General features: G+C 47.0%; 1 protein-coding gene across 1 annotated transcript in view; it reads right to left on the bottom strand.

Moving 5' to 3' along the window:
* EPHB1 (EPH receptor B1) overlaps positions 1-23,588 on the bottom strand; it is a 430,513-nt gene that overhangs the window by 7,743 nt on the left and 399,182 nt on the right. Inside the window, exon 13 of the mRNA XM_041733571.1 lies at positions 5,622-5,771. Coding sequence (XP_041589505.1) covers positions 5,622-5,771 — 150 coding nt within the window. The remainder of the gene's footprint in view (positions 1-5,621; positions 5,772-23,588) is intronic.

The following is a 23,588-nucleotide window of genomic DNA, read 5'->3' as shown; positions in this document are numbered from 1 at the left end:
ACTTTTGTCTGCTTTTCATGTGTTGTAAGGATTTTTTTTTTTTACACTTCACTTCTTAATTTCCAATTCATTTAAATCAATTATGCCTCCTCTGCGCTTTTCGTCATCAGGGAAAATAATTGTAAACGATGCAGTACTAAACATATGAATTTATTATGGTCCCTCCTACCACAATGGAAGGCCTGGAATACAATGAGCAGCGCCTTGAAGTGATGTTGCAAAAATGTACCTATTGAAATGGAAATGTACTCACATTGTAATATTAGGTAAAAGAGCAGGCTGCACATAACTGCAGGTATAGTATAATCTTGCTTTTGTAAAAAACAAAAATCAAAACAAAACAAAAAACAGTAATTATACACATGCATGCGAAAGACCTCAGAAAGATCTATACCATGGTGTTAATGGTGGTTGCCTCTGGGCAGGTAGACCCATGAACGCTCTTTATGTTTCTCTTTTTCACTTGTTTGTGTTTTTACTTTCTGTAATAATTATACATTGATTTTATATTAAAATAAACAGCTCAAGCACCTTACACAACAAAGGAAATAATTTGGAGTTCAGGGATTTTCGGGTGTTTTTGCCTCTACTTTAAAAAATGTCAGATTAAAAAAAAATGTCAGATTTATTTCAATTGATTATTCTTTTTTTTTTTTTAACCTTGCAGACAGTCAGAAAGGGAACAGTTTCAATCATTTTACATTTTTCATACATTCTATGCCCAATACATAGGACATGAAGTGGGGTATGAGATAATATGACCTGAAGTCATTAGAGATAATCAAGGCATATTATTCCCTCCATTCTAGGTGGTGGAAAAACAAACAAGCATACAGACCATACCGATATTAGCACGATATACAAACTGGTCGACTGGGAGCATTCACGTTTGAATATGTTGCACCACCAACAGATTTTTACCTCTGCCAAACTTTTGTCAATCAGCTTACCGGCTATCCTCTTAGGAGGGTATTACAGCCTGTTTTCCCCAGGAGGAAGCAGAGGCACACAGTCAAGTAACCTGCCAGAGAACTCACAGCTGGGAAATGGTAGAGTTGAGAATAAGTCTCAGGGGTGTCTGATTTTAAGTTCAGAATACCTGGAAGCCCCCTTTCCAAACTATCTGTGGGGCTGCCATTGTAATCTCAGCCTGGAGAACCGCCTGTGGAGCTGTTTGGTGTCTTCATGGCAGCAAACAGGGGTATGGAACTAAACCAAGTAATACATGAGGAAGAGTGGCCGGGCATCCTTCCCATCAGCCTGGCTCAGAAATTGGCACCCTTTCCCAGCTCCTTCTGGGCAGCCAGACTGAGGGGCCCTGTCACAGAGTCCCCAGTCACTGTGGAGACAAGTGGGATTATCCATTGAATGACTCTTTTTGGGTTTCTTAAGGACAAACTAGGTAGGGCCGGCAGGAGGGGCTAGTGTCTGTACTCAATTTCCGATGGGGCTAGGAACTCCCAAAGTCTTCCAATGTGGGGCAGCTCATGTTCCTCTAAACTGCTGGCATCTCTGCTCAAATTATCTGATGCCAGAGCCCGAAATAGTACTTATCCCCACAGACAAGTTTTTCTCGGATCTGCCTATGACAGGTAAGAGCACTGGAGTCAGGGCCCTTCTACAGGTGGCACAGCTCCATGATGTGACCAGCTGACCCAGGTACTTGGCAGGGTACCAAGAGCCTGGAGGACCCACGCATGCACTGAATCCTCTGTCTGTGAGCTTCAGATCAAATGCAACTTAACTACATTTCCCTTGTCTCCTCTGCATGCCACCTCGTTGGAAATGTTGAAGACTCTCCTGGCACTTGTTTTTGTATTTCTTTTGTTTGTTTGGTATATTGACTTTCTTTATAAGAGGACATCACAACCACTGATCCCTCCTCCCTGCAGGTCAGACAAGAGCGAGACCCACACACTGTGCTGGCTAGGGGCAAAGACACTGGAGGCCTGGGTTCAAGTCCTAGTTTCACTTCTTATTTAGCTCCAGAACCGTGGGAGAGCCACTTGACTTCTGAAAGTTGCACAGATGGGGTTATTAAAAAAATTACATGACACAACGAGGTGATGTTGAACATCACACACACGAATAATAGAAGGAAACTCTTCATCAGATGGAGGCTGTCATCCCTGCCACATCTACTATAGTAGATGTCTCTGCAAAGGGGGTTACTGTTCTGAAGCTGGTCACTTGGAGGTCTAGGAGGATTGTGTTTGAGAAGCACCAAGCACATAGTAGAGGGTTAATTGATTCCAGATCCTTATTTCTCACCTTCTAGAATAGAGGATAGCCATTCATGTTTACAAAATGGGACTTTGTGCCATTTGCTATTGTCTTCTAGATAATTTTGCCGTTACTACTTGGGTTGATATTCTGGAAGCAATGATGCCTCTTGTACATTGAAAAAAAAAAAAGCCTTTACCTGCCACCCTAAAGAAAAACATTACCTAGGTCATTAATTGATTTATCTGCTCAAATATTTCATTGAAGTGCTGTGCCTTTGGAGAATTTTATTCTTTTTAAGGATCTGGGTGCTTTCCAAATTTTCTGAGTATATAACTTTTAATCAAAACATTTTTATTTCAGAAAAATAATTATGGTCCTCTAATGGGGTTTTGGAATTATTCTCTGTCACATCTGCTTTGCTAGCAGGTATGGAAAACAGGGAGGAGACATGGAGAAGCACCTTACATCTGGCCACCTGATGGCTGTAAACAACAGTGACCACGTTTGAACTGTATGGAAAGATAAGGCCCAAGGTTGGGGGCATAGGGTGTTCTGAGCAGACCTGAGAATGGGAGCGAGTCCTGGGCCCCTTCCCTTGTTTTGTAACAGGATGAGATACACGGATGTTGAAAACACTGGAGATTAGAATGAGAGTAGATGGTATTTCCATAAAGAAGCGAGAGCCAGTTGAGGCAACTGTCACCCGAGCAGAGCAGCCTGCTAGCTCACTTGGAATGGTCTGCAGCAACTCTCTGGGCCTCTGAAGGTCAGCACAAGCCAATGCCCTGGACCCTAAGGGGCCAGGCCAGGGAGTGGTGAGGGACTGCCTTTGTTTCCCTGTACCCGGACAAGGCAGGGGTGGGGGAGTAGGGTTAGGGGGAAAGAACTGGGTGGGGCCAGAGGCAGGTGGTCTGACCCCAGTGCCTCCGAGGAAGGGACTGGAGCTTCTTGGGAGATGAGCAGGGGCCCCCTGCCCTGGCCCTCCTGTCCTCAGTGGGCTAGAGGCTGCCCCCGGACACGTCTTTCCCATCAGTGAGTCCGAGGGCCCCTGCTCCCCCTTCCACAGAGGAGAGTGAAGTGGAGAAGCTCAGAGCAGTGGAGGAACCAGGGCAGAGGGGGTTAAGTTGAGCTCTGATGTTTCAGTAAAACCGCAGCTCCTCTCCACAGACACTGCCACTCTCATTATCTCTGTCAATCACATCCAAGCAGCAGAACTTCCAAGTTCTCTCTCTGGCTGACAAACTCTCTGTACATGTTCAAAGACCTTCCTGGGCTCCGGAAGCCCAATTACCAGCACTCCGACTTGCCTCTGCAATTCCCTTTCTTAAAGCCGTTCAATTGTCATCTGTAGAATCCTTCACTGCCACCACCTCCGTGGTTTCCGCCGAGTGGGGCTGCAGCCAGGCAGTTGCAGGTCCGCCTGGCTCTCCCTCAGCCGGGCCATCTCCAAGTGGGCCTCGTGCCCCCAGGTGCCCACCTTCCACCCAGAGCAGGACTACCCTCGGGTCCATGCTTAGGGGTTTTGTGTGTGTGTGATGGGGGAAATACAGCACAACTGGAATAAACTGCTACTTGGCACATGTTCCTCTTCCCTTTGAGACCCAGCTCAAGCATCCGATACCTGGGACGCCTTCCCTTCCTGCCCCTTCCAAATGTCCCCACGGCCCGGTGTATGCGCCGCAGGACCGTGACCGCCCCAGAGCACGACCGACACTCGCAGTGCTTAGCAGTGACCAGTGTTTGCTGAGCGAATGATTTGGGAGTTCTGGAAGTCTAATAGCAGAAGCTCCATTTGTTTTCAGCATAGGTGAACTCATTTGCTGAGAATATCTTGAATGTCAAATCTTGCCTGTCAGACAGTTTCATAATCCATTCTATGTGTGCTGAATTGTTCTTAATAGGATTAAAGTCTCAGGGAAGGGCCTCCATGTTTCTGAATCACATTTATTACTCCTCAAGCTGACGGGATGGATGCAGCTGGGGTGCAGTTGATTTCATGAACGCAGCCTCGACATCAATTCTGACATTTACTGCTCTGACATGCTACAGGGGTGCAGGTGAGGCGTGGATAATCATAGATGAGAGGGGACCCACGGCCCTGGGGCCTGGTTAATGATGCAGCCATTTCACCTGCCCTGGGCTGATGCCACTGCGCCCATGGGAGCAGAGTACACCCCTACAGCAGGACCCAGCCCCTCCCCACAGTCCCATCGGGAAATGTTTCCTGAGCCCGCAGACCACCACCTTTCTCATTCTTCTGAGCACCTGACACGGTTCTAACTCTCTGGCTGGACGGAAGGCTTGGTGAGGCCAGATTTCTCAAGTTAACAGTGCCCCAGAGCCACCCAAGCATGGAGATGTATATGGTGTAGCTAGTTGCCCAGCAGAGCAGATCTGGACTGGGGATAGCCCTGCCTCTTCCTGCTGCTAGGTTGGGAAATGTAATAACTGCCCCCAAGGAGATGGGAAGAGTAAGTGGAACAGGAATGCAGGCTTTGCAATCCTCTCAGCTCCAGAGGGAGAGGAGATATTAAAAATACAAAAGCGGAATGGTCCGGGGAAACAGCACAGGATCAAAGGCAGTGTGGAAATCCATATATGACTTTCAACCGGGGCCTTAACAAAGCACATCATCCTCAAAAGTCTTCCTCACCATTTAGTAGTTATGAAACAAAGGGTCCCAACCGGAACACCTCTGCTTAAAGCATCTCAGATGATCCTTCTTCTCCCTTGCTCGCCCCTTGCTGTCCTTGGAAGCAGCCTGGAGGGGTGGTCCCCTCCACTCGGATAGGGTCCCACTCCCGCGGGTCATCTGAACCTGACTGGCTTTGGGGAGCCTGCTCAGCTCCTCCTTCACTGATAGGTGACAAAGGCCCCCAAAGAGTAGACTCTCAGGAAAGAAGGGCCCTTTCCCATTCTTCTCTTTAAGAAGAGGTGTGAGCCACAGAGAAACTGTAACTGGCTCATGGCAGCCCATGGCCCCCAACAGCGCATCTGTCAGAACAGACAGCATTGCTCCCCCCTGATGTGTACACAGGGACAACATGCAGGCTGGGCGCTTTGAAGCAGGGCCGAATCTCCTGCTCTATCCTTCTCTAGTTCATTGTCCACAGCCATTCAGAACCAGACCCGGGGCTCCTGGATTGGCCCTGGCACCTATATGGGCCTTTGGGGGTATTGGGATTGTCATATCTCCATGCTGGACTCCTCAGTTGGCTCCAACATTGGTGCCGAGGGGGGTCCTTGCACTGCCCCCACCCCCACTCCATGCCCGGACACCCCATGTTCAGATTATAAGGCCCTGAGCTGAAACCAGATAGGAAGATCTGGCATGCCACTGCCCGTGGGAACCCCTGGATGCGGGTTTGTGGCAACCAGGTACCACTGACACTCACATCTTGGTTGGACATATCCCAGTAGGGTCTCTCTCCAAACGACATGACTTCCCACATGACAATCCCGTAGCTCCAGACATCGCTGGCAGACGTGAACTTGCGGTAGGCAATGGCCTCTGGAGCTGTCCATCTCACGGGGATCTTTCCTCCCTGGAAGACAGAGAAGCCGGTCAGCCCAACTGTCAGGTTTCTAGTTGAAGGCAGGAGAAAATGAACTCTGCATGCACATCCTTTCCGCTCCCCTACCCTCCTGTCTCATGAATCAGGACAGCCAGGGTAGTCCGCACTGCCTTTATGCACCTGCATACAGGGGCTCAAGGAGGATCCTTGTGGGCCGTGCTGCTCTCATACTGAATGTGGGCACACCACCCGTGAGGCGACGGCTGTACTGAAGCTTCGTTGGTCCCCAGTTCCCCGCACACTGATCCTCATGTGGCCATTGCAGGGGTGGGTGGGAGAGGGAGTGGAAATGTATGTGCAACCCAACATACAATTCCATACTACACAAGATTGGCCATGTGAGCCGTGAGATGTGAGTTATGGCAGTCTTCGTTCTGCAGCTCTGTAACACTCACAGCACTGAGTCAGGAGGAAGCAAAACAAATGCAAAAACAGGCAAGTGGTAGGCAGTACTTCCTGGGGGCTTCCTACAGGATCACACTGTGCTGCCTTCTGCCCCAGTTTCCTCATCATGTTCTACCTGTATGCAGGGGCAGTGGAGAGTGTTCCTCATCCTGCAGCTTGGGGACAGCCCTGGGCTGCCCTGGGGTGAAGGGTGCTCAGGTTTCTGCGGACACTGGCTACCTTCCCTGCCTCTCAGTGTTGGTTGATCTTTAAAGGTTGGAGATACACTTTCTGCTTTTATGCCTGCTTCTCTTCTTGCCCTCCAACCCCACGCTGGATGTTTCCAGCTTGGATCTCTGCTTGGCCTTCAGCTTGTCTGCCAGACCATGGGCTGTTTTGTGTACCTAAGGGATTGATAGCCATCCATTCATTCATCTGCCCTGTCAACATTAGGCAATGGGTATCACTTTGTGCTAAGCCCTTTTTGAGATGAAGGTATCCCAGAGATGAGCCAGCCATGGTCCCTGCGCTCGGGCTGCATAGGGAATGGGGAGGCAGACAGACAACAGACACTTGAAATGTGTTGTTAGCAGGATGGAAAGTGAGAAGTGTGCAGCCCAGGGGGACACAGGGCATTGTGACAACCAGGAGACTCCCTAACATAGGTAGTGGGTGGGCAAGGTGGCTGGCAGTAGCCAGAGGGCCAGCGTCCTGTGGAGTTAAGAGCACCTAGAGCCTTTGGTTGGGTCCAGATTCCAGTACTGCCCCTTTCAACTCATGTGACCTAGGGCAAGTTACCTAACCTCTCTGTGCCAATCTTTCTCATCAGCAAAATGGGGGTAATGATCACACACGATGTAGTCTGATTGTGGATGGTGTGGGTTACTATCCACACAGTGCTTGGGACAGGGCCTGACATGTTGCACCCGTGGGAACTGTTACTTCACCATATGTTCAGTCCCAGGGGACAAGCAAAAGTTAACCAGGCAAAGAGGAGGGAGGAGGGAAGTCAAGGCAGGGAAAAACATGCGTAGGCGCTGGGGTAGGAGTAGGGATGATAACTACCTGCAAGGGGGAGCCCAACGTGGCTGCAGCTTGGCAGTCCCTAAGGGGAATGGGGGGGGGTGAAGCACAGGGCACACTCTGCAGGGGACCGATGCCACTCTGCTCCTCGGAGTGAAGTGGGGGCACTGGCCAACACTGCCCTCCATAGCTCACCAATCTCTAGAACAAACATGATCCTCATTTTCACATCTTCCTGCCAAGTAGCGGGCTCTCCCTCCCCAGCCTTTCCCTCTCCCTGGTCTCTGACTGCACAATACATGAGGCTCCCCCCTCCCGTCCGCATCTGCCTCATGCCTCCGCCGAAGGAGGCTATTTTTATGCTGACCGCTCTCACGATCTGTTCCAATCACCAGAGATGCATGTTGGACTTTGGCAAAAATACCTTTAAAATGTGTAAGTTGTTAATCTGAGTGCAAGTGACAGAAAAAGGAGCAAGCAACAAAGTGCATTTCTATCTGGTTTCCTGACCAGAGCCTGGGAGGAGTAACGGCTGCCCTGCCAGGCCCGAATCTCCCCAGGTGCACATCCAGCTTCCTGCAAAGAAGCCAGTCCTGATTTCCCCGAGGATGATGGCAGGCCTTCGTGGCAGGAGACATCTTCAGCTCAAATACCAGCAACGTGACAAATGCCTGGAGGGCAGGCCTGGACCTCTGCCGCACCGGGGTGCTTTGTTTTCATCATCCTCCAGAACAGGAATGAGCTCACTGGTTTTATCTACAAGGTGCCCATATGGGGCTGGGAAGAGAGGTGGAAAATTCAGCCAGTGAACCAGGAGTCATTAAACACTTGGGTGCCAGTGTCCACCACTGAGGTGGACACCACACCTGGGCCCCAAGGAAGGGGTTTCTGATCTCTCACAATACCTGGGCTAAGTAAGGCAGGAGAGAGCAGGAGTTTAATGAATGTGAGTATGTCTGTGTGTGTGTGTATGAGAAAGAGAGAGAGAGAGAGAGAGAGAGAGAAAGAATGTGACTGTGTATATATATATATGTGTGTGTGTGTGTAAATGGGAGAGAGAATGTGACTCTGTGTGTATGTGTGTGTGTGAGACAGAGAAGAAATGTGACTCTCCCTGTGTGTGTGTATGTGTGTGTGTGTGTGTGAGACAGAGAGAGAGAGAGAGAGAGAGAGAGAGAGAGAGAGAGAGAATGGGGCTCTGTGAGTACTTATCAATATGTGTGAGAGCAGAGTGTGAGACAGAGAGAAAGCTTGGCCGTGTAGGTCTGTGGAGAAGCGAGTTCGGGCTTATCTTGTGTGTGTATGGTTGTGTCAGAGAGGGGGAGGGGACATGAAGTGGCTCTTCTGAATTTCAAAGAGGTGGTTTGGGAGTCTGAAGGTGTCCTCTCTGCCAAGTCTGGAGCAGACCCCAGGGGCTGCCGGTGACAGCTGTTGAGTTGCTCCCTCTTGCATGTAAAGTGGCGGAGCTGGGCCTGCTGGCAAAGCGCCTCAGCCCTCCCGCCACCTTGTGCTGCTGGGCCTCACTGAACACTGAGTTTGGCCTGTCACGGCCACCCCCCCCCTCCAATCCCAGCAGGGAGCAGAGCCTTCCAGAAGAGCCGCCCTGGACAGACAGGTGACAGCTTGTCACACCAGCTCTCCCACTCAGCCAAGAGAGCAGGAGATGCTGACCTCTGAGGCGAACAAAAGGAAGGGAAAGCACAAGGAGCACAAGGCTGGGTGCTGTCCTTCCTCACGATTTTCAACTATTCCTCCCAGCTTTTCAAACATCACGTCATCAGCATTACCTTCTGATGCTCAGAGGTAACTACGGTGATGATTATTTAGCTTGTCTTTGGATGAGTGAAAGGAAAGCTATTAATTTAGAGTATAGTGACCAGCCCTGTGGAGGGAGAACGGAAGAAAAGTTAATGGGATGGTGTTACAGCAGACAGAGGTTTGTTAGTGAGGACAGTCCTCCGACTGGAAGGGAAGTCTGGACCCGAAGGCCCAAGGCCAAAGCATTCATTTGATTGCAACATGCTCTAGAAGTCACTGGCTCCCACCAAAGCAGGAAGGAGGAAGGAGCACAGAGGAGGAGTGGTTTGCTCTGTTGGATGAGAAATAACATGAGGGAAGAATTCTCAGGGGGTTGAGGAACAGATGAGGCTCACTGGGAAGGAATCTGCATCCACATGGGCAGAGGGAGGCTGACACCAGGTTTCAAGGGAGCACTGTCCCCCAGCACAGTGTTTCTGCAAGATGCCAGGTGACTGCTATCCCCAGGGACTTGAAAGCAGTCTGCATCCTGCAGGGATCCAGTTTCCCCAGAGCTCCCATGGCTCACTGCTGGGTGTGCAGGAGGGAGAAGGGAAGAGGAGGGAGGAGCATCTCCCCACCATCAGGGCCCTAGGCTCCCCACAGGACTTCATACACTGACCTTTCCTGTAAAGCTTTGCACTGTTGTGCTGTTGAGATATTCTTCAAAAGTTTGAAATTCACTGCTTCAGAATAATCATGCCTTAACTCTGGTATAAGATAAACTAGAAAACGTGTGTGTGTGTGTGTGTGTGTGTGTGTGTGTGTGTGTATGTGTGTGTACTTTGACAAAATAAGAGCAGATATTTGGCAGTGGATTAATTCTAACCCAGCCATCTTCAGGGTCAACCTGCCAGCAGCTGTGACCAACAGGTGGTGGGTCTTAGTGTAGAGGTACTTTAGGTACCTGCAGGTACTTTAGTACCTGCAGACTGCAGACTTGTTGCAGACTGCAACAAGCACCTTGGTTTTAGACTTCTAGCTTCCAGAACAGAGAGAGAATAAATTCCTGTTGTTTAAAGCACCCATGCTGCCCCACATCCCTGCGGAGATGAGGCAGTCAGTGATGAGCCTCAGCTCCATTCTTGAGGATCAAGGGATAGCCCCAGTGCCACCAGCCAGCTCACTCTCCTGTCACAGTGAGATTAAACAGGCACAGCTCATAGTTTTGGTCCTAAAACCCAGTCAATTGTGGAGTTTTACAGGCCAAAGTCTGAGCATCACATCGATTCCCCTTGCTGATTACTTATCCTAGTGATGCCCATAAAAGTAACACTTCTGTGGGCGAGAGGCATTGCTACAGTACTTTTCTCTGCCATCTTGTGTGAGATGAAGTCTCAGTGGGGATATAGCAGGAATCCAGACACTCATGAATACTGAGTATGGTGATAAAAGACTTGTTCATCAAATATTGGGATCATGCTGCATGAGGAATCCCCTTGAAGTCTGGAAGCTATAGGTTTATGACCAAGAGCATCATGTAATATCTCTGAATTTCACAATAAACAACTCTCCAAAAGGTTTACAACATATAAAACATATTGGAGTTGTTGTGAAGATTCAACATGTTGTATGTGTAAACCGCTCAATGTATTTTTGTTACCATTAAAAGAGATTTATTGAGTTGTGTGTGTTGGATTGTATCCCGTCCCCCCTCAAAAGACATATGTTCAAGTTCTAACCTTCTGTACCAGTGAATGTGACCTTATTTGGAAATTGAGTGTTTCAAAATGTGACCAAGTAAGATGAGATCATACTGGATGGGGGGGTAGACCCAACATCCAATGACTGGTATCCAAAGAAGGCGATGTGAAGACACAGAGACGGACAGGAGGGAATAACATATGAAGATGGAGGCAGAGATTGGAATGATGTACCTGCAAGCCAAGGAATGCCAAGGATTGACAGCAATAGCCGGAAACTAAGAGAAAGTCATGGAAGAGATTGTTCTCTAGAGCTTTGGGAGCGGGGAGGAAGCTTGATCCAGCCAGCACCTTGGTTTTAGACTTCTATCTTCCAGAACAGAGAGAGAATAAATCCCTGTTGTTTAAAGCCACGCAGTTTGTGGTACTTTGTAACAGCAGTCACAGAAAACTAATACACTGAGGATATAAATATTTATCAGGCCCTAGCTTAAAAATACTGCTGCTGAATTCCCAGGTGGCAGAGCTACCCCGGGCTGCCGCTAGGGGGCAGTGGGATTTGGGAGTGAGAGTACCTGTACCATTTAGATGGAAGCACAGCAGGTAAACCTCGGGCCCCCTCTGTTGACATTTCCTTGGCGCTGTTGATCAGACCCAGGCCAGTGTACACCTTGAAAGAACTGCCCTTCCTTTAGCAATGTGAGCGCTGCGTGGTGAGGACATCAAGAGGCAGCACCATGGCCCTTCCACTGGTGTGGTAATGAGGACAACAGTCAGAAGGCAGCTCTGATGACCATGCTGGAGCCACTGTCGCTACTCCTACTTGCTGGAGAGGCATGATATGCCCAAGGAAGAATCTATCCTCATTGTACCAGAGTGGCCAAAGACCCAGCTTGGCCACTCTAGGCCTAGGCAGCTGCATCTTAGCTGTGTATGGCAAGAGCTGAAGGCAGCATCAATACCCTCATTCTTGGCATACCCAGAAAACCTAGGCTGGTGGTTCTCCAACCTGGCTGTCCATTGGAATCACTCTGGAAAAGGCTTGCCGTCCTTCCTTCCTTCCTCCCTCCCTTCCTCCCTCCCTCCCTTCCTTCCGTCCTTCCTTCCTCCCTTCCTTCCTTCCTTCCTTCCTTCCTTCCTTCCTTCTTTCCTTCCTTCCTTCTTTTTTTTAAATGCCAACACGTATCCTAATTTATATGGAATCTCTGGTTGTGATGGAGCCTAAGCGCTGGTAGATTTTAACATTTTAACATGCTTCAGGTGATGCTAATGTGCAGTCATTAGAATGCAGCCACCAGCCTGGAACAGTGGTTCTTAAATTTGAGTGTACATAAGAATCTCCTGGAAGTCTTGTTAAAATACACATCACAGAACCCTAATCCAGACTTTCGAATTTACCAGTTCTGGGGATAGGGTTTGAGAATGTACATTTCTAACAAATTCCCAGTGTGGTTCCCACACTTGAAGAACCACTGGCATAGACCCGCCAAGCATAAATCATGGATTGAGTGAGGTCTTATCTTGAATACCAACTCTGGGCATTGTTAATGGCTGGGTTGAGAAGGATTCCGAGACTTCATCTGGGCTCAGCAAGGAAGAGGGCCGTGACTGATGAGCGATGTCTGCCACTGGTGAGGGAATGAATGGCTATATATAGGGCATGTATTTGCCAACATTGCGCTAAACCTCAAAAGATCTCAAAATGATGGGAAAAAGGCAGCAAGCTGGTTTCACCAAAGTTTCCACCAAGTATAGCTATGGGCAAAGGGAAGTGTGGGGTGAATTGAAGTTTCCATTGCACAGAAAGTGTCCCTCTGGAGTGGCCTTCGGACACTCCCTGTGGAGCAGTGGCCGTCCTGACCGTGCAGCTGGTCAGCCTAGGTGAGGCCTCTGTCCCTGAGAGGGGCTCTGTGCAGCCCTCTGTGGACAGCTCAGACACAGATGGCCCTGCGGTCAGGGTGCATGGATGGGACACACCCTCCTCCTGTTCCCTAGTCACTGTCCACTGCCCTGGACCGAGAAGTCTAACGTGGCTCTAACCATTAAATTAAGAAAGTATATTAGAACGAACGTCTCTATTCAAAAGCGCTCTGAAAGTACACTGACCCATTTCGCCCAACCTAATCAGCAAAGTGATTTTTCCAGATAAGACCCGTATCAGCCAGGAAGGAAAAGCAGGTTCTGCCTAAAAGGTTATCTTTCTTGAGTGTTACCAGCTTCTAACAGCCAGTGGAAATGGCTTCTGGCTGCGGAATTGCAATCGAGTCTATATAATAAAGAGGCTGTTCCTAGTTCCCCAGGATGCCAGGAATTTGCATGAAAACAGTCTCTCCATCTTCTGAGAGAGTTCATCTGGCCCTGCTGCTTATTTCTTTCCAGAAGCCACAATCTTGATGGTGACACTGTAATTTATTACCATGCTAAGGATTATGATGCAACATACAGAGAATTAGAACTTTAGGTGGGAAACAGGCTGCAGGAACAGGTGAGCTTTTGGAGAGGATGGTCTTATTTGTCATGCAAATGACACAAATAACAGAGAAAAAGGGCTGGGAGAAAAGACAACCTAGAAAGACACACTGCGTTGGTGGCTGCAGACAAAATTGTTTCTAAATAGAATGTTTTTCAAAGCTTTTCTTGAAGCATTAGTTGCTTCTCCAAAATGAATGACACAATGTATTTTGTCCTCGTAATAAAATATGTGATTTGAATAACTACAAATGGAGAGATTTACAGTCAGTGGGGTCCTTGCTACCTCTCCCCTGAGCTTTGCGAGCACTGAAACCCTTCTGTGAGATGCTGCGAAAGGTAATTGCAGCCCAAACATAATTTTCCAGCAGCTAGAGAAAGGCCTATTTGGACATAAATTAACTAAAAATATGCGGATGATAGTGTGTGTTTCATGTGTGAAGAACAGAAAGGCCACTTGGTGACGTTTCCCAGCTGGAAAAAAAAAATCCCGTTCAACCAAACAGACGCTGTCTCTCTGTACTCTAGCAGCAAGGCAAACAGCTGTCTTTTACTACTCACCCTCGAAATAGCCCCTGATGGCTGAGATGGGGGCAGGCATTATTATTATTATTTTTGTCACACAGCACTTATTGAGTTTATAATTAAAAAGAAAGGGGGAGAGGCAGGGGCCAAAGAATTCACTGGCTGCCTTCATTCACTTGCCAAGAGGCTGTGTCTTGCTCCCTTCTCTGGGCCAGGCCAGGGAACCATACCACTGCTGCCCTGAAGAGGGCACTGTCCTGGGAATCCTGAAGCGCTAATGGGCTCAGGGACAGGGTGGGCCTGGTCTCTCCTGGTGCAGTCCCAGAAGCCTGGGTCTTGCTCTCAACGCTCCTAAAAAGCAGGCCCCTGGAGTGAGTGAATCTGCAGTGGGCTGCAGATTCTCTGCCCTTGGCCTTCCCAGATGGTGGACTGCTGGTGACGCAGGGAGGGAGCCAGTCCTCATCAAGGACCTGGTGAAGCAAGAATGAATCCATCATGCCTACCGCTGAAAAGAACTGCCCATTCCCAAGGTGGAGGGGGGTCCGTGAACCTCTGGGTCCTTTGGTGGACAAGGTTGTGGGGAGGATCAGGGAACGGAGGAGGGGCAGGTTGAGGAAGGGGTGAGGCAGTCACCCGGCCATTGACCTTTTGCTTCCTGTGCCATGTCCACTATGTATCCACTGCTCCTCTGAAAAAGGCAAGTGCTGTGCTTTTTCTCGGAGCCCCACTCACACCCACACTGCTTCACTGCTGTCCACTCTTAGCCCAGGCCCACCCTAAGAGGACTGACCCCGGGGCTTTCCTACTTGTCCCTCTGTCCCCGGGGCTCCTGTCTCTGTCAATAACCTGTGATGGCCATCCCACCTTTGCCCCTGTGCCTCCCCCATGAGCTCAGGCTCCGCGCTCTTCTTGCATTGCATTCCTGCCCGATGCACCATGCATGAGGACTCTCAAGCTTCCTGGGGCAGGGCTGCACCTCCCTGGTGTGCAGCGTGGCTGGGGCTGCCGATTCTCTGTGGTCTGTAGACCGAGGCTGGTCTCTGCAGGGACCTCTCAGAGACCTCTGTCCGGCCGTGTGGGAAGCCTGCGGGGTCTATTCTATTGCCCTCGATGAGTTGACGACTGCCTTTGATTCTTTCCCTCCTCTTCACATGATGTAAACATCTAACAGACTGTCCAGGGCAACCCCTTTTAATAGATATACTGGGTATATTCCTTAAGCACAGTGTAATTTGGGGTGCCTTACCAATGTCCCCTAGCCACACTTCTAGTCTCTCTTCCTGTCTCCACCCTCCAACAGCTATTTTAAAATAATCAGTCACATTAAATAGCTTAAGCTCTTCTGGCCTTCTGAACCACACTCCCTTCTTGGCACGGCTTCTCTCTCAAACAATCCCAGCAGTTATAACCAAGTCACTTAACCACTCTGTCTTACTGTCTCCACCTGCCAATAGGGATAATAATGCTTAATTATCTCAGAGGGGCGTATGAGGAGCTGCTGGCTGATGCTAGCAGAGTGTGAGATGTGCAGCGAGGCTGCTCTGCTTGCCTCCAGGCATGAGTCCTGTTCTGTGAGGCACACATCTGCTTCTGGTGGGGGTGAGGGGTGGCCAGGGAGGGCGGGACCAGCCCCAAAGACCATCAGGGAGGCCAGCTCCTCCCTGTGTACCTTACCCATCAGGTATGTGGAACAGGTATTCTGAAGCTCATTTTACAAGCACTGGGAGCTGGTGAGGAGAGGAGGGCAGCCTGGGGCCACCCTTGATCCAAGGTGGAGAGGGAGCTTAAATCTGGGTCCTCCCATGCCAAATCCTGCGCTGCCTTTTCCTCATAGCAGGAACGAGGAAGAGGAAGGAAAGAGAAATGGAGAAGGGTGTCCCCATTTGCGGAGGACTGGCTTCTGTTTTACTTTCACAGAACGTGGAGCCCCTGACTCTCAGCCAGGGGTCGGTCCCATCCCACCTGCACTGTTTCCACTGTCCAAGGCCAAGCGAGTTTTGGGATACAAAAGACCATGTGAGTGTACTGCACTTTTGATGTTTGGGGAACATTTGCTGAGAGACAAGAATATTAAAGTGTATTTCAAAGTGAAATAGGGAGGGGAAAAAAAACCATGTATTGCTTTGTTTGTAAAAACAAAGCATTAACAAGCAGAGTGAGTGTACAGGCCAGGAAAATTTAGGAAGACTGATGGGACTCAGTGTGAGGGAGGGAATGGGGACATGGGAGGACTCCACAAACCGTGGCAAAATGTTTTGGGAAATAAACTTTTTCTACCAAAACTTTAAATATGCAATTCTTAACATCACCACGAGGGGCAGATGAACATCATGTGCCTCCAGATGTGATATTCTGACAAGGACACATCATCAGTTATGTAATGTATAATGCGTAACCCGGGTCTAATCAAACTGAAAATGAGGAAGATTTTAGTTATGTTTTTTAAAAAGATGGTATTATTTTAAAATATCAATATCATAAAAACAAAAGAAGGCTGTGAAAATACTCCAGGTTAAAAAGGACTAAATAAACATGACAACAAAATGCAACATCTGATATGAGACTGGATGCTGTACTAGGTGGAAAAGGTACTTAAAAGGACATTTTGGGGTCAGTTAACAAAATTAGAATACAGAGAGTCAGGCATTTTATCCATATCAAATGACTGAAGTTGACAGCTATACTATAGTTATGTAAGAGGATGTTCCTGTTCTCAGGAAATGCAGAAGTACACACTGAAGTATATGGGGACGTGGGGCCATAAGGTATCCAACATTTCTTTCAAGAATTTAGGAAAATAAAAGTTTATTTTTTGGAGGGGGAGCAGGCAAATGATAAAGAAATGGAGGTGAAGTGATAATAATAGGTAAAGAATCTGGGAAAAAAAGGTATGAGTGTATTAGTCTTATTCTTATTCTTATTTAAGGTCGAAAGTATTTTAAAAATGCAAAATGTGAAAATTCTATATCCCAGGGATCTCTGTTCTTAGAATTTATTGTACAGAGATATCCATATGAGGGTGCAGAGACATCCATGTAAGAACAGTCACTGAAGCTCTGTTTGAAGTGATACAACATCAGAAGCTACCAGGATGACCATCCAAAGAGAGCTAGTTAGTCTCCACTGTTCCTTCATACAAAGGATGCCTGAGACACCGACAAGGGCAGCAGCGAAGTCTCCAAAGGCATGAAGTAAGGTACTAAGAGAGGAAAAGGTCATGTTCATGACATACTCTTAAGTAACAGAGCAAGTGGACGAAGAGGTGGCATGTATGAATGAGACCATTTTGGAGACCACAAAAGATACACCCACACCAAACTATTACTGACAGTGACTTTCAGGAATTGGGGATAGAAAGTCTGTTTCACTTTGTGATTTAAACACACTTTTATTTTATGATGTTTTTGAGCATTGCTTTTATACATAAAACCAGAATAACATTAAAAAAATAAGGTGGGATGCCTGGGTGGCTCAGTGGTTGAGCGTCTGCCTTTGGCTCGGGGCATGATCCTGGGATCCTGGAATCGAGTCCCACATTGGGCTCCCCAAAGGGAGCCTGCGTCTCCCTCTGCCTATATCTCTGCCTCTCTCTCTCTCTCTCTGTCTCTCATGAAAAATTAAATAAAATCTTTGAAGAAAGGCATTCTAGAAACTTCTTTCTTTGGATAGGCTGACCTCCCAAGTTGGACTATAAGTTCCCTTCTCTCTGGCTGGTCTGGGATCAGTCCTCCCCTAGGTGTGGGTGGAAGGAGTGAGGTCATGATAGCCAAAGGTCTGGTGAGTGGAGCTGGTGATAACAGCCACTAAGAGCCAGAGAGAAAGGCTTTTAAGTCCAGGGTTGGAGGAGTAGAGACAGAGGGGTCTCTTCTTCCCACTGTGAAGCACCCAGCTGCCATGCCCACCATATTGCTCCCTGATTGCAGCCCCTGGGTATACCACTTTCCTACTTGGTATCTCAGGTCACCAGAGACACATGGTCATTTGTTAACTTCTTTTTTTAAAAAAAGATTTTATTTATTTATTCATGAGAGACACATACACACACACACACACACACACACACACAGAGAGAGAGAGAGAGAGAGAGAGAGAGGCAGAGACACAGGCAGAGAGAGAAGCAGGCTCCATGCAGGGCGCCCGATGTGGGACTTGATGCTGGGACCGCAGGATGATGTCCTGAGCTGAAGGCAGATGCTCAACCGCTGAGCCACCCAGGCGTCCCTAATTTCTTAATTCACTTCACAAACAGTTACTGAGCAGCACACACAAGCCTGGGGATACTATGATAAAAGAGGAAGCCAGGCCAGTGGCGAGGAGAGAAGAATGCCCGGCTGGGTAGAACTTGAGGAGTGTGGCAGAGGCTTAGGGGAGTAACTGACCAGTGGCTGGGGGGGTGGGTACTGACACACAACCAGGTGCAGTTTGGGAGAGCAACGTTGAGGGCACAGCAGAGGCCGGCCTTGGGTCCAGGCGCCCATGGTTGTTCTAATCCCTCACCCTTTGGCCTCGATGCTGTTGGTATGCATAGGTCTGCTGGCCAGAAGCCTTGCTTGAGGTGTGCTGGGGTCTCCAGCTTGATGTGGACTTCAGCCAATGCTGCAGGCATCTACTCTGTCCTTTCACTGGTGACCGACCGATCTATTTTCTGATATGCTTTAGGATTTACACTCCATTCCCGCATTCCTTAGAAAACCAACTCCTGGGGTTGTTTCCACATTCCTAGACCTAATTGCCCCCAACCTGGTGGGTCTAGATCCCTGGTCTTTGCCTCCTTGCCTGTGAATAAATTTACCATATGGCTGTCCCAAAGGCAGTTGAGTTCTTCACAGTGGGAAAAGAGACCCCTCAGTGTTTGCTCCTCCAACCCTGTACTTGAACCTTTCTCTGTGGCTCTTAGTGGCTGTCACCACCAGCCCCACTCACTGGACTTGGGGCTTTCCTAACCTTGCCATAGCCTTGAAGCTCTGTCTAGGACTATGTGGTCTCTGTTCTAGAATTTTCTATAATTGTGACAGTCACAGTAGCACCTCCTGCTGAAGTCCAAAACACCCCCTTTTCAGAGGGTTCAGAATCCATTTTATCTGGGGGCGGGTAAATTGTGAACCACACTCCTCCTAGTTACCATTTCCACCAGATCCATGGTCTCGCAAGGCCTAAAACCCATATTCACCATTCTGTGGGAGCCCAAATGGTTCAGGAGATAATACTCAACCACAAGTCAAGAGAAGTCCTAGAAGGTTCCCAAGATATACTACTGCTTTTGTGCATGAGATAACGAGATGCCTTCTCATCTGGTCTTGTTGGAGAACCTCCTGGAGGCTCTACACCCTGTAGGAACATTTCAATATTTCCCAAGGCCTTTAAGACTTTCACATTTCTGGGCCCTTCAAGGCTGTATTTTCCTGCCTATGGCAAAGGATGGGTAGGATTAGATAAGTGAAGGGCAGGACTTCCTATCCCTGGAGCCGAGAGGGATGAGGGCAGAGAAGTAGGAATTAATAAGCTGGCATATTTGTGGGCAGAGAGGCGCTTGTCTGTTTCCCCCTTCTTTTGCCCCCCTCAAGTAAATTAGAGTGTTCACATCAAAGATGTGGGCAGAGTGGATAGTGATGGAACAAGACCAGGTCTGCAAGTCAACAGCCTAAGACAGGAATTGGGAACAGATGAGAATCTTAATGTTTTTAGCCAAAGGTCATTCCAAAACTTTCCCAGGCAAAAATCAAAGAGAATGTGATCCTCAGAATGTTATTCAGCTGACTTTCCAAGCAGAGTAAAGGAACATTTGGAACATTTAATCAGATTATGGAACTACCATCCAAAATATCAATGACAAATATAACATGGTGGCTAGGGTTGAAAAACATCATTCTGTAGCATAATAATAAAGATTGGTTCAGATAAGAATCATCAATGGATGCTAAAACTAGGGGGGGAGATTTCTACAAAGAGCAGGATGTTTGCACAGCCTTTCTTCCCACAGATTGCTTATCAGTTATCACAGGGGGAAAAATGTAATATATACAGTATGCAAATACACAGTGGAGAAGTTGGACAAAACCTTGACCAGGTGATCAAAATTCATGGCGCCAATGAAGGGCACATGGACCTCGTATGTCTTGAGGAATGACAACCTAGGAAATATACAACATCACTTATGTAGGATTATAGCCAAGAATGTAGAACCTGAAACTAATTATGAGGAATACCAGAAAAACCCCAAAGGAAGATCGTTCTATTAATGAAAAAAAAAAAAGTGACTGTGTTCCTAAAAAAAAGTCAATGTCATGAAAGACAAAGAAAGACAGTGGAATTGTTCCAGATTGAAGAAGAACAGCCAATTGCAAGACCTGACCTTAGACTGCAGGACCTGGAGGGCATTCACTTCTAGGAGAGATTAGTTTTAACAAATTGAGATCATAGCCATTGTTTGGAATTCTTACTCATATAAAAAGTTTGAAAAATCTCCTTCTCAGTTGATTGGGTATCTAGAGGAGTTCTCGGACCAAACTGGCATTTCATTTGAAGTTGTTCTTATAGAGAAGCCAGAGAGGAGAGTCCCAAGACATTTCTATCGTGGTTTCAAGGCAGACAGTAAAAAAAAAAAAAAAAAAAAAAAAGTAATATGGGCAGCATCCTAGCTTGGAAGCTCCTAAAATGTAATACAATTTCCCTGGGATCTTCTTCAAAGACCAATATTTAGCATGGCCTGTAGACTCTCTGGAAGGCCTGGAACAAGTGTGATTAGGGACAGAGATATTGACCACATAAAATAACCTATTATCATCACAATTGATTGCCTATACTTTCCAAATACTTTACGTGTAGTGGCAAAACACTTGTTTGAAAGGAAAGCTTGGTAAAAGCTCAGAATCTAAAATTGATAAAACAGAAGCTGCCATGGTTGAAGCAGAGTAGTGGTCTGGAGCCCAGCTGTGTGTCTCCATCACCCAGCAGGGTCCCTGACCACCCTTCATAATTACTTACTATGAAGTCCTATACACTGAACTGCCTGTCAATGGACCTTTCAGACCGAGTAATGCTACACGATTGGAAATGAGATGAAAGTCTTGAAAAATCCCTATTAATACAGGACATGGAGGGAAGAGCACTGGCCACAGGAGTAGAGAGGCTTTCTGCAGACTCATGTACAAGAGGTGACATCACAATTGTTTTCCTTGCCTTTAATTCACCTATACGTAAGAACATAATTGTTTTAATTTTGATTTTGTGAAGGACCCTAAGAGTTTTCCCTGTCTCAGATGGCTAGGCCTGTTGATGGTTCAAGTATGGATCACACCTAAATGCAGCTCATGCTTCCTGAAACTGACTGAATAGATTCTAATATCCTAATCCAGGCTTTTCTGTTACAATGTCATATATACATTTTGAAAAAAAAACAAAAACAAAAACAAACAAACAAAAAAACCCTCATTTTCTGCCAACTGACACAATAAAATAACACAGCCTATCAGAAAAAATTACATTTGGAGACGACCATTCAAAATGTAACAAAAACACGACACTCCTAATAAAGAAATAGCAGCATGGGTAAATTACGACCTGCCTTTGCACCAGCCTATCCGTCCTTGCTTCTACAGCCTAAGCCCTGGATTTTGTGTTTCCTCATAGGGGACAGAGGTCCTTGCGGAGTGGCTGGGTGGGTGGGGGTGCAGCGGTCACATCTCAAGGAGATCAGTTCCATCAAAATTACGAATCTGATCCAGAGGGTAGATTTCTTTGCCCCCAAATTAAAATTTAACACAAAGGAAAATATTTCAGTTTCCACATCTTCAGATTCACCAGGTAACAAGAGTGGAAAATACAGCAGTTCTGGAAACCATGAAACTACTATTTGCACAAAAGAAAGATCTTTCTGTCAAGGTTCTTTTTTTTTTTTTTTTTTTTTTTTTTCACTTAAGCTCTTCTTATTATGCTAAGGCTCTCTCTTTCCTTGTAAGAAAACTTGTCTCTGATTGCTCTAAGATATAAGTACCCTGTGGGGTGCTTGGGTGGCTCAGATTGAGCCTCTGACTTTTCATTTTGGCTCTGGTCAAGATCTCAGGGTCTGAGATGGAGCTCCATGTGGGCCTCCTCCCTCAGCATGGACTCTACTTAAGATTCTCTCCCTCTCCCTCTACCCCTTCCCCTGCTTACTCACTCTCCCTCTCTCTCTCTCTCTCTCTCTCTCTCTCCAAGAACTAAATAAAATCTTTAAAAAAAGACATAAATATCCTGAGTCAAGATTAGAAGAAACCATAGGACTTCCCCATTATGCTGACATCCTCCCCCCGTTTGCTGGTCACCGAATGAGGGAGTTTGCACTGAGGAATAGGCACTATAACAGAACAGGCTATGTTTCCACTCCCATTTTTATGAGGCACCTGAGTTGGTGAGAGCAGATGGGCATTTGTCAAGTATCCACTGGCCACCAACTGCTCTGCTGGGCACTTTACATATTTAATATCCTCCAGCTTTCACAATCATACTGAAACCCAGATTTTTTTAAAAAAGATTTTATTTATTTATTCATGAGACAAAACACACACACACAGAGGCAGAGACACAGGCAGAGGGAGGAGCAGGCTCCATGCAGGGAGCCCGACATGGGACTCCATCCCAGGTCTCCAGGATCAGGACAGGCCCTCGGCCGAAGGCAGGCACTAAACTGCTGAGCCACCCGAGCTACCCTGAGACCTAGGTTTTAATCCCCATTTTACAGGTAAGGAAGCTGAGGCTCTTGAAGTAAATATCTCATGCAGGTTACACAATGTGTTAATAGCCGAGCCAAGGGGCTTCGATAGCACTGCTGTCCAAATTTCTGTTCTTTACATTGCATTGGTTAGTTGCTAGATTAAGATCTGCCACTTGTGTTACTGAATGGAACTAGTTCCTACACTGATAATTATATTTGGCACATCATGTGTCATTGGAACAAACACGCTCCTCTCCCCCAATTAGAGAAAAAAATGTATTTTACAGAGATTAAGAATGACTTACTCTATTTCATCAGCTTTTATGGTAACTTTATTTTGTTATATTTTATAGGGTTTTAGAAATTTATTAAATCACCTTCAACACGATATTTTTCCTTTGATCTTTACAATAACGTGATATAGACCATGTATAATATACTATTCTCATTTTTTTACCTTTTTTTTACTATTCCCATTTTTAAAATTTTTTTTTAATTTTTATTTATTTATGATAGGCACACAGTGAGAGAGAGAGAGAGAGAGAGAGGCAGAGACACAGGCAGAGGGAGAAGGAGGCTCCATGCACCAGGAGCCCGACGTGGGATTCGATCCCGGGTCTCCAGGATCGCGCCCTGGGCCAAAGGCAGGCGCTAAACCACTGCGCCACCCAGGGATCCCTTTACTATTCCCATTTGATGGATAATGAAATGGAGCCTCAGAGAGGCTTACCCCAAGTTAATAATTGGCAGAGGAGGACCCAAGCCACGTTTTCTGGCTCAAAATTCATCCTTGTCCTTATTACTGCAGAGGGGAGCACCCTTCAGAATTATCTGCAGTGAAGTCCTATGCATTGAAATTGTCATTAGAGCTACTGGACCGAGTTACGCTATATGATTTGAAATTTGATGAAAAAACTGAAAAATAAAGCCAGGAAAGGATGACTTTAGTGTGTTTGTATTGAAGATAATGATTACTGGTAGGATAATGGGAATCAAAGGCCAATACAAGCAACCAAAAAACCCCTGAATAATGGATTGTAAGTGATAGTGTCTTATTTACTTACTAAAATAATTTTCTAATACTGAGAATTACTGTAGAATACTAATTATCATTTTAAGATAATAGAACCATGTTGTATAATAGGAAAAAAAGTAATTTAGGAGGTACACTGGCCCCTCCCCCTATTAGGGCCTCCCCTTCCCCTTCCTTCTACCCACCCACTCCCTCTTCTACTCCAGCATTTCCTGGCCAAA

This window comes from Vulpes lagopus, chromosome 19 (assembly GCF_018345385.1).
Source record: "Vulpes lagopus strain Blue_001 chromosome 19, ASM1834538v1, whole genome shotgun sequence".
In the NCBI taxonomy this organism is placed as follows: Eukaryota; Metazoa; Chordata; class Mammalia; order Carnivora; family Canidae; genus Vulpes; species Vulpes lagopus.
Note: the sequence above shows the minus strand (reverse complement) of the source record. Positions and strands in the feature narration are given on the sequence as shown.